The following is a 10,971-nucleotide window of genomic DNA, read 5'->3' on the forward strand; positions in this document are numbered from 1 at the left end:
TTTTCCATTTATTTGTCTTGCGTTTTCGAGGATGCCTCTTTTTCTTTGAATGAACAAAGCTGCATTAGGCACGTACATTTGGGCGACGCATTTTTGCACATTTTATTAGTTTTTTTACTTGAGCGAACAGCGCCCCAGCACAAATTAGAGTGGGTGAGACAAACTAAATAGTGCATGGCGCCTTCTTTTTAGGGTTACCTGTGACCAAAATATTGCGGCCGCGTTAGCGCCAGGATTTTAATGAAGACATCCGAAAAGGCGTGCTGTTGCGCTTCCATGCGATGTGCAATAGTGAATCATTCTGTAGTCATTATTATATGAAACACTCGAGAATGGAGGCAGGCACTCTGGCATTTGATGACATCAACATTTGTTTGTTCAAAATAGTAAGTATTAGCTATTTCCCAGGTTTTCCAAGGTATTCTGCATCCCTATTCTGTTTTCAAGGAATTCTGAATTCCTTATTTTCATCACGGTGTGCTGTCTTATTTTAGCGTCGAGACGTACATTTATGCTGTAATAGATCTTTTGGTTATGAAGAGTTTAGTCATTGTTTCAGTCGGCTTAGATTACGTGCTAATCTGTCCAGATTCCTGTTTATGCCCTGTCTAAATATGCGTAAATACTCGGTGCCCTTGTATTCAGCACAACGCAAGAATTTCTGAAAGAATCCAGTAAATTATTGCGCAGCGTGTGCCCCAGCGGAATAACTCAACTAACTATAAGAACCAAAACATTTTTGGTGTTTCCCTTGTCCACTAAAATTTTCTTCGGCTGCACTCAAGGACCGTGCTACTGGGGAGGAGACGCCTCCTGTAAAATATCCTGATGCAAGTGGTATAGGAGTATTGTTTTCAAACACTTCTGCATGCGCTCTGTACTTTTAAGGTTATCTGATAGAATTTGTTTTAAACCAGGTGGCTGCAAATCCAATCTCCATGTACCAGTTGGTAAACGACCTTCTTATCGAAGTCCGTGAGGTAAGATCAACAAAAGCTTTTCTCATGAGGCGTTTGTCTGAAGGTCATGAAGCATACATGCTGATCGCCGTTTACATAATATCCCGTCGTGCCTACATAGCTACAGGCCTTCAAACAGCAGCCAGTGACTGTACGCAAAAAAGAGTGAATCCTCGTTAAGACATCACGATTTCAATAGAGCTCTTGTGGGACTTTGAATTCTTGAAAAATCTGACACACCGTTTTTCTTTTACTGAATGTATTGATCATGGAAAGAATGGATCACAACAAAGTGAGGTGTGAGAGTGGATTCGTGTTAGATCTAATGGCCCTTCTTGAAATTTGCGACAGCATGCAGGAGCGACATCAGCTCAAAATAATCACTCTAGCTGCAAAAGTTTACCCGGGGTATTACCTGATATCACGGCTTTGTTGTGGTTTCACTGGAGTGCAAGTTCAAAAAATTAAAGCAGTTACAGTGAATGCGAAAAGTCGGAAGTGCTGAGCAGTGATTCGCCATAATTCGCTTTATTGCCGTTATCCTCTTATTGCTACCACCCCATTGAAATTAAAATTTCCCGCCTTCGCAGTGCTCGTGCACCCCCTGCCTGAAACTGTGCCAGTGGGAGTTCAGTTCTCTTTGCGCTTTTCTGGCCGCCCGTGCCGGTGTTGCACTGCGACATTTTGCGTTCACTATTGAAAAAGCTATCCCAACGGATGTCCTTACCTGAAGGAACGTGGGCGCTGCCGGTTAATAGCGTATAATGTTCCTCAAATGTACCTACAGTTTTTTTGGCGCTGAACAACGGGATGATGTACGACAAGCGCCCGTGTTTGACGAGTTTCGAATGGTTATGTCTAAATAAACCACTTGGCTTGCCAAGCCTCAGGGGTACGCTGCGAACAGCAGCGTACCCCCGGGACACCGTATTGGTGCTCTGTATACTTAGGTCGAGCGAGTGAGCTAGGACGACAAGGCGAGCGCCTAAAGTGCTTTGAAATTAAAACAGTAAATATTTCCACAAACCTTGGGCGAACAAAATCAGCAGCATTGTTTGTGCAGAATAGGAGTCGTCGAGAAGATGGCGTTAGCGATGCAATTTTAAGTGCAGAGCACAACGCTTTTGTTCGTGGCGTACCCCAGGGCTACGAAAGCCCACCGGTTCATATAGTCATGAACGTTCGAAACTCGCGAAACGCTGGCGCTTGTCATGCATCTTTTAGTTGTTTCCCGCAAAGAAAACTACATGTACATTTGAGGAAAAATATACGTATTACCGGCAGCGCCCGCATTCGTTTAGGTAAGGACGCCCGTTGGGTTGGTTTTTGTAATAGTAAACGCAAGATGTGGGAGTGCAAGCCGGCACGTGGGGGGAGAAAAGCACGAAAAGAACAGAACTACCGTTGGCGCAGTTTCAGGCAGGGGGCGTGCGAGCACTACGAAGGCGGAAAATTGGAATTGCATTTGGTGATTACAGTGAGTGGAGAACGGCGCTACAGGCGCTACAGCCCATTATGGTGAATCACTGCTCTGCACTTCCGACAGCTTGCACATTGAGTGGAGCGGCTTTAATTTTCATGAAAGTGGCTTGATGTGTGACTCAGTGATACAACTTTTGGAAGAAAGCTTTGCTAATTGAGTACAATATTGTATTCTGCAGTTGTTATATGATAATTGAAATGTAGCTAACAAAGAGGGCGTGTAGTTCAAGGCCCATCGCCATTGGTGCTGCCACAATTTGCACCGCAATTATTAAAATTAGGGTAAGTGACAGACGATTTTTATTAATGAATTGATACCCTCACTTCCATTTCCAGAGTTGCTGAGGTAAAAGACAATTGTATTTTTGATCTTTTGCAGCTGCAGCGACGATTCATCGACAAGGATGTAAGCTGATGCATATTATCAAGAATTCCTTCATATGGACCCTTATTTGACCCAACGTTTTCTAACTTTGATCTCATTTTTTTATTTTGTAGAATGGAATAAAACATCTGAAAGGAACTATCCCTGCGCAGGAAGAGGACATGAAAAGTGTAAGGAAAACGACAATCTTGCGACATTATTCACGGTTGTTTTTCTACTTGGCCGTGGTGTGCTTAATATTACTAGGTTTGGACTTTGAATACCACGACCGGTTGCTCAGTGCCCGACCTTTCGTCGCGTTGCCTAAAGCCTAGGAGCTTTGATCTATGGAACACTTCTACAGTCCGGGCAAATGATGCTGGAATATTCAAGTGTTTGTTTGGCAGGAAAGACCTGCATCGACGTTTTATAGATGGTATTTGAGGGATGTGTTGGTTGGCTACAGTGTATATTCCAGCGTATCTTTCTGCATGAGTTATAATGAGCTCGCCGTAAACTGGTGCTCAAACTGCGTTTCTTTGTTATTTGAGCACTCTACTCACGAAAATATTCCATCTTACAAGCATGAACCTTCGAGTGTGCTTATAATAAAACCTAATTTATATAGCCTACTCAAAGTGCTCTCTAGTCCGATTGACCAAAGTTCACTAAACCGAAACTAGCAGCTCACTTTTCTAACCAAGCGAAGTTTCTAAATTAGTGCGCGTTTGTCTGATATTCTTAACAATAGGACCACCCAATGTCAGAAAACATATTTTTGAAAAATTAAGCCTCAACGTTGTCTTTTTAGCACATGCGCCAAAATTAGCCCCGCCTTGGAGAGTTCTTCGTTCCCAACGCGAATTCCTAACTAAAGCATGGGGAGGTACCTATCCGCCAATTTGCATCTGTGAGAAGCCAAGATTGCGCTCTCGACACATTATCTATAGTTATTGTATGCACGCTGCAGCCGATCGTATACCCGAACATTGCCGTGAAGGTTTGCTCGCAATTCCTGTTTTTGTAATTGCAATGGACTGCTTATGGTTTCAATCAATACTAGGTACCTTGAAAAGTGAGCGCCCCCAAACTTACAATTAGGTTTTTTTGTTTTCCAGCTGCAGCACACGATCCTCAAAATAAATGTAAGCGCCTTCTTTGAAGTTCGCAGTGTTTCGGGTACAGCCATGGAACTCGCAAAGTTAACACGTTTTATTTTTTAGGATGACATCCAATTACTGAAGACGGCCCTCTCCGCATTTCGAGAGGACATCAGAAGTGTAAGAAGCACGCAATTTTTTCTTGACTTCCTGCAGTTGCTGCAGGTACAATTATGGTGCTGCTGCCAGAAGTGTATTTTGAATATTCTAACACTGCTACGGGGGGACATTGTTCCGTGCTGCACTAAACCAGAAGATCGGAAAATGTTTTAACCTCTTCGGCAGGATTGGACTTAAAGGAGGCCTCAGGAGTTTGGTTCTGACAAGCATTCGCCAATCTTGAGCTGTACTTGGCAATACCAACTGTGTACCCCCTGTATTTCTTCAGATTCGCATATAACCTGCTTTATAGTAACACCCACAGTGCATAACCTGCTTCCTGCTTACCTTTAAAAATAGTACTGCATTAACAAAAGTTGACAAATTTTATCGTAGAGTGCCTCGTTCGCCTACCCGAATAAAACTTCGCTGTCTTGCCTTTGTGTCGTTCCGCATCCTGTTCACTACAATGGTTTAAACTGACGAGCAGACCATCATCGTCTGTTTGTCATTATTTTAGAGGTGTTTTCTCAGGAGAGGCATGGTGACACTTCAATTGTATCAGTCGAAGCGTGTAAAAGTAAAGTGGAGGAAAGTTCTGAACAAGCGCTGGAGGGATGTGTGTTCAGAGCACACAAATTCGTCTGTCTGTGCAGGTTCCGACTTTTTTGCAAACGGATATAAACTTCAATTTCCTCTTTGTGTCAGGCTGGATTCATCCTACTCCAGTTACATCGCGATATGCTTTTCTGTTTGCAATGCCAAAGAGTAGTGTAGGGGGCTCAATCATAGCACAAGATGGCTTGGTTTAGACTAACTTTACGGGGCGCGTAGATATACCCCAGTTGTAAAAGCGCAACTGTGTTTATACTACTTCATATCGATACATCATGGTGCCGCTTTCTTATAACCTGTACGGCTTAGCCACTCCTTGGGTAACTACACAATAAAGGTAACATTGTTATGTGTACCAGAAGTCTCAAACCTTCTGTCTGAAAATTTTCTGTCTGTAGAGATATCTCTTTTAAGTCAAACAGTGCTATCATGTGTAGTTCCAAATCGGTATACTATGGTCGTAGCACTATAAATTATAACAGGAAAAGACAATGCCACGAAGTAGGCAATCCTAATTATAAGCACATTCTGGTAAATTACACTGGAGTCATTCAATAAAATTTAGACGTTTGCTTGTCATAGGTACAAATTTGCTGCGAAAACCGAATTTCTCATCTGAAAAAATTGAGTGCCGACTTCACGGTAAGATCCAATGAAGGACCACAAATCCGTACAACACGCGATGTTTGCGGGAATATAGTCATTCTATTTTTTTTTTTCAGGATCAGCCGACTCTGCTGCTAGAAACTTTGGATTTCTATGAGGACGAACTGAAAAAAGAGCTTAAAAACGTAAGCACACTAACCAGTTATTGGCGACTTGAAGTACCGAAAGGATTTTAAGAAGCCCAATGGCGTTCAATTGATTTTCAGTTGTGTAATAATTTTGTAATGCTTGATTGAATGGTGGGTTGATTGATTGATTGATTGATTGATTGATTGATTGATTGATTGATTGATTGATTGATTGATTGATTGATTGACTGATGGTCGTACTTATGCGATGACCATGACAACTTTTTTTGCTAAGAGCAAATGAATGGTTACTGATCCACCGGCCACAAAAAATTTAATATCATTAAACTTAGCAGCCTTTTTTTCTTCCAAAGTATATCAGAAAAGCAAAATAAGCAGTAAATGTTTATTCTTTTCCTAAGGAAGCACAGCGGGCACGAAACAATCAATTGATGCAAAGGTAGGCGTGAACTCAGCCTTGCACAACAAAAATACATTACACCATTGCACAAGCCGTTTCGGTATAGGCTGTAGGCAACAAAAACAGAACTTTGCCGTTGAGGGCTGTTTTTTTGCTAGTTATATGCTAGATTCGCGCTTCGCGTTTGTCGCAAGAAGAGCCGACATAGAAAGCTGTGGGCGAAAACTTGGTTAATTCGCACGGAGAAGCTGTTGCGCTCTATTTTTTTCGCTCACTCGTTGATCCTTGGCCAACGCCCTAGCGTAATCCGTACAATTAGAATGTAGGGGAACCCTACCGGGACCTCAAACAAAACGTCGATCATGTGGTAAAGCAGCATATTAAGATACATTGTCGTATACTGCCGAATGGTACTAATGCACGTATTGAATTTCCTGCTCCTAATTTTGACCGCCTGACAACTTTCCGCAAGTTTTGCATATTTTAGCCCGGTGTACTGTAAGCCTCCTTAAACAAATCTGTTGGGCAAGTTGGTGCATTATGCTTGAAAAGGTAAAAAGCGCGACTTGGACAACGACAGTAGAGAAGGACGACGGGAGCGCTTGTCCCGTCGTCCTTCTCTACTGTCGTTGTCCAAGTCGCGCTTTTTACCTTTTCTACTGTAAGCCTCTTGTGCTTTTTAGTTCAACATTGCATGCTTAATGGTTTGAAAATGCGTTGCCGTGTCACACTCTCCTCTACGGCAGACAAAAGTACTCCTTGAGAAGGGTTCAAAGGCACGCGTGGAAGAGTTGCATGTTTTAAATATTTTCCCGTGACATCAGCGTACCTGGCGCGTTTGCCCAATGCTTCAGCCGAAAAAGAGAGTGAACGCACTTGCGCTGTTATCTTAAATTGAGATGCAAAAGCCGGAGCTATGCACCAGAAAGAGCCGTCATGTTGTAACTGAAAGCTATGTATGGCGGGCCCTTCAAAACGAAAAGAAAACACAAGGTCTGCACCGCGCTCCTTGGCAACGCTGAACCACCTACAAAGATGACAGTTACAGCTCTGCGGGTGACGGCTGCCTTCCACGGATAATCAATTATGGGCTACACCGCCAAGGCACAGCGACGCGAATTGCAGTTACTTGCAGCAAAAAAAATGTATTGAACACTCAACGGCGCTCAAACGAGCAATAGTCCTTTCGCAGTCATAACTCATAGGAAGCCCTAAAGTTTTCCTAAATTTGACTTTCTGCTTGTGATAAATTCACGTTGCCTTAGTGAACCAACTTTTCTGCCCGAATTATATTGTTACTGGGAAAGATTACTCGTTTTAGGTAACTCGCATTCGATCCGTAATCTCGACTCTTTACAGGATGATTTGTACTAGGCATAAAAATCAATTGTACGGTCATGTATCTCGGAGCAACAAAACCAAGTGGGAAAATTGGCCGTGCAACTATTTTATTGCCCTCACGTGACTATTTCAGTTTACTGTCGACGTCTTTCAATCGCCCCAAAACCCCCACCCACTCCCCCACCCCGTGCGTTCTTGCTAAATGCCACGTGAAGCGACACGCGACCTCTCGCACCACTGTGCGTTCTGCCCAGGGCATGTGTAGCACTCGTGTGAGCACCTTCTGCATAGCAGCTCATGGCATCACACTTTTTTGTCTCTGCCGCCGACCTCGTCAGCTTAGTTGGTGGTGCAGAAACGGAGGAAAAGGGAGATTGTCTTACACCGGGATTTAGCTTGCTTTATTTTATAAACAAAGAGTTTCCACTTATGTACTTCACCAATATAACTCAACCAACCACATTCGAAGAATCATGAATTGATTTATCCTGAGCAAAATATACCTATTTCAATTTAGGTGGTTACGGGCGTTTAACGTGGCTCTGGTTTCACTCTTTGTAGAGCTACGTGTGTTATTTCAAGCGACGTCGCACGGGTAATTGTTTTGGATGTCATGTAGAGCTTTGCTTTCTAGCCACCTTCACAGGGTGGAGCGGCGCGCTGTTTTTCTATATCATTTCTCTATCATTTCCTCGTGTTTAGCTACTGCCATTTCGATGAACCTGAAATGCGCCCTCTACAATTTTTGTTACGTTTCGGGATTGTCTTGCCATACACTCCACACTAAAGCCTTGTTTTGCCTTGTGTGTAATGCCCAGTTGTGGGTTTGCAGGCACTTGCAACGGCCGCCGTCAGGTACAAACCCTGTGAAAAGTGGAGCGCTAAACGAAAGGTAAGTTTTACCCTAACAGTGAAAACTTTATACTGTGTTAATATATATTGGCGAGTGCTTTACAGACAAAGAAAGAAGCTTTCAGCATCATGCCTTAAATGTATCAAATTAATGCCTAATTTACCATGTTGAGCACATAAATGGAAGAGAAGGCTTAAAGTCGGGTATTTGTAGCTAGCCGTTGCCATGTGTTTTCAATTATCGTTCCCACGAAAAAGATGTTTTTAAATTAAAAAATTATTTTACGCTACTCTGGAGCGAACGCGAGTTTTTCGCGATGAATCTTTCGCAATATTTTGGACGGAAGGTTTGTCTTCTAAAATTCGTCTCGTACGGCCTGTCGAGCAAAAAGACAGCATGTTTTCTACAGAAAACCCTTGAGGACATCAGCCTATCCACAGCACCCTTACAATTTTGTCAATACGCTTCTCGAGATGCTCCTATTTACTATCGCAAGGAGAATTCCCCCGAATATTCATATTAAAAAAGAAGCTGCCGCCACATTTGTATATGGGCAACATGCTTGCGTGTACCCCAGGTTTAGTATTTGATGCCTTGCCCGAATGAAATTTCCTAAAACTGCTGCGGCGTTCAGAGGTCTAAGCCCACCACTTTTCTCCCTAAAATGTTTGTAAAAATGTTGTCTCCGCAGTGTTCAGACGTACCTAGTTAAAGTGAACTTGTGCGCAAGGTAAGTTCCGAACATTAATTAGGTTTTGTTTCCTAATGAATGAAGTTTTGTGGGGAACAAGGCTAAGTTCTGCATGGCAAGCATTCACTTTTATTGGTTGGAAGTTGATGATATTTTTATGGTCTTTGTTCAATATTTCTTTCAACTTATGCCCTCGCGTCTGAAACGTTTGTCGGAAGACAGAGAAACGTTGGCGCGTGTGCAATGCAGAGAAAACCAGTATAGTCTTTGAAACAGTTGCAACATTTTTATTGCCTAATTAAACCTTGGCTTTCCCATGTATTTAACCACGCTTCGATTTAGGGCCAAAATACTTCTTTTTTATAATTTCAGCGACCCTTCAAGTGGTTCTTCGAGGACATTGGTGAGGTATGTAAGCAGAAGCTCTTTTATTTGTCCCCAGGACACTTAAACGAGAGATGACATGTCAGGCAACACTCGGTATACCTACTAAATACAACTACTTTATCCCCTTTGCTAGCTTGACAACCTTCTGTCTAGAGTGGCTTCAAATTTGCGGTCTTTGTAACCAACTGTAACCAAAACCCAGTGAATGCATTTGCACGTTTTAGCTGTTGCCGTAGCCCTTCCCGCGATGTTTTTTCCTATTTGTTTCTAACAATATCATTACTTCTCAGTGAACTTAACAATAGCCCCTTCGAATTAAACCATGAGACTATATGTGTCCTTAGTATATTATTCTTTCTTGTATTTAGACCGACGCATACTTACTGCTACTAATACCACAAAAAATTGTAAAGCCACCTCGGAGAATACAAGAAAATTGTTGTAAACTATTTTCAGCGTGTATTCAAAACTATTTTTAAACGGCGCATAGAAAAATATCACGGTAATTAGTAATACCACCCCTGCTGGTATGCAATGAGCTCAGTGCGTGTACGTACATCTTACGTCAAGGAATACTGAAACAGCTTTGGACATAATATGCACAAAACAGGGAGCTGGCATAGTAATGATGCAAATGGATATTGTGAGACACCATTGTCTTGTCTTCTTTCCAGTCTTCGTGTCACGCTGATTGCAGGTTGAGCCTGCCGCATCAACCCAGGTTACCACTATGCTGAAAAGGGGTATATAACTTAGCATTTTCATACAAATTTAGGTTCAACAATCACTATCTGACTGCAGGGGCATTCTCGCCTTTATAAGGTTTTCTACAGTGTCGGGAGTTTATTTTAATTATTATATACTGAATTGAGCAAGCGCGGTTGCTTTCTTTTCAAGAGCCTATTTCTGGGCTCTGTTTTCTGTTGATTTGATAATGCCACATATTAGCGAAAAATTCCAAGCACCATGACCTCAGTCTGGCGGCTAGACCTCGAGTGGTGAAGTCTGTATAGCTTTCAAGTCGTCTTTGACCGATAAGGTGACATTGCACATTGTATTCCTAACTCGTTCATGAATGACAAGCCGGAATGTTTCAAAGCAGTGCCCCGTGGTTTTCTGTGGAAGTGGGATTGATTAGCAGAGTGCAGCCTGCCAATGAGAAATATTTTACCTTCGTGTGCGCCACCCGATTAAGCCGAAATCGTTTGCGGTGGGCCTGCTAGGTGTCAGATTGCTGTCTTATTGGATAGGTAATGAGAAATATTTTACCTTCGTGTGCGCCACCCGATTAAGCCGAAATCGTTTGCGGTGGGCCTGCTAGGTGTCAGATTGCTGTCTTATTGGATGTTGGTGGTTAGATCGCTATGTATTGGTGTTGACTAGTTACACCTTCACCCGTGGTTCAGCAGTAGGTTAAGTGACGCAGGCCTGAGTTACCCCCCAAAGAGTAGCCCATGACTCAACCGAAAACGGCCTAGTGGTGACACACCAGTGACATCCCAAACGACCACCCTATCTATCTGTCGATCGAAGAATCAATCTTTGAAAGACATGAAAAATCTCAGCAAAAAGTTTCTCCTCGAAGCTAATCGTGTTATCTGTAAAAAAGGCCCAATAGTTCGCGCGTATATAATATACAAAATACCAGCGATAATTCGCAGCAAATATGTATAACCTTTTTGTTGTAGGCCGTTCCGATGAAGGCTTGCCAGGTTTCAGTCACATGTATTTTCGGTAATATATTGTTTATATTACCAGTACTATGTTAGCGGAAACACAAGTGAAAAACAAAAATATTCTGTAAAACTGTGCTCCCCACTTTACGCCAATTGTTTAATTGTATTATTTGGTGCCGCTTTTTATTG

The 10,971-nt window shown here is 42.5% G+C and overlaps 1 protein-coding gene across 1 annotated transcript in view; it reads left to right on the plus strand.

Annotated features, from left to right (window-relative positions):
• LOC144143224 (uncharacterized) overlaps positions 1 to 9,181 on the plus strand; it is a 30,647-nt gene extending 21,466 nt beyond the window's left edge. The window contains exons 5-13 of the mRNA XM_077675010.1: positions 918 to 980; positions 2,821 to 2,847; positions 2,940 to 2,996; positions 3,924 to 3,950; positions 4,029 to 4,085; positions 5,262 to 5,321; positions 5,402 to 5,470; positions 8,008 to 8,067; positions 9,092 to 9,181. Of these exons, the coding sequence (XP_077531136.1) occupies positions 918 to 980; positions 2,821 to 2,847; positions 2,940 to 2,996; positions 3,924 to 3,950; positions 4,029 to 4,085; positions 5,262 to 5,321; positions 5,402 to 5,470; positions 8,008 to 8,067; positions 9,092 to 9,181 (510 nt within the window). The remainder of the gene's footprint in view (positions 1 to 917; positions 981 to 2,820; positions 2,848 to 2,939; positions 2,997 to 3,923; positions 3,951 to 4,028; positions 4,086 to 5,261; positions 5,322 to 5,401; positions 5,471 to 8,007; positions 8,068 to 9,091) is intronic.
• Positions 9,182 to 10,971: the final 1,790 nt, after the last annotated feature.

Source organism: Haemaphysalis longicornis, unplaced genomic scaffold (assembly GCF_048455015.1).
Source record: "Haemaphysalis longicornis isolate Haplotype H1 unplaced genomic scaffold, Haemaphysalis longicornis Haplotype H1 scaffold_6, whole genome shotgun sequence".
NCBI lineage: Eukaryota > Metazoa > Arthropoda > Arachnida > Ixodida > Ixodidae > Haemaphysalis > Haemaphysalis longicornis.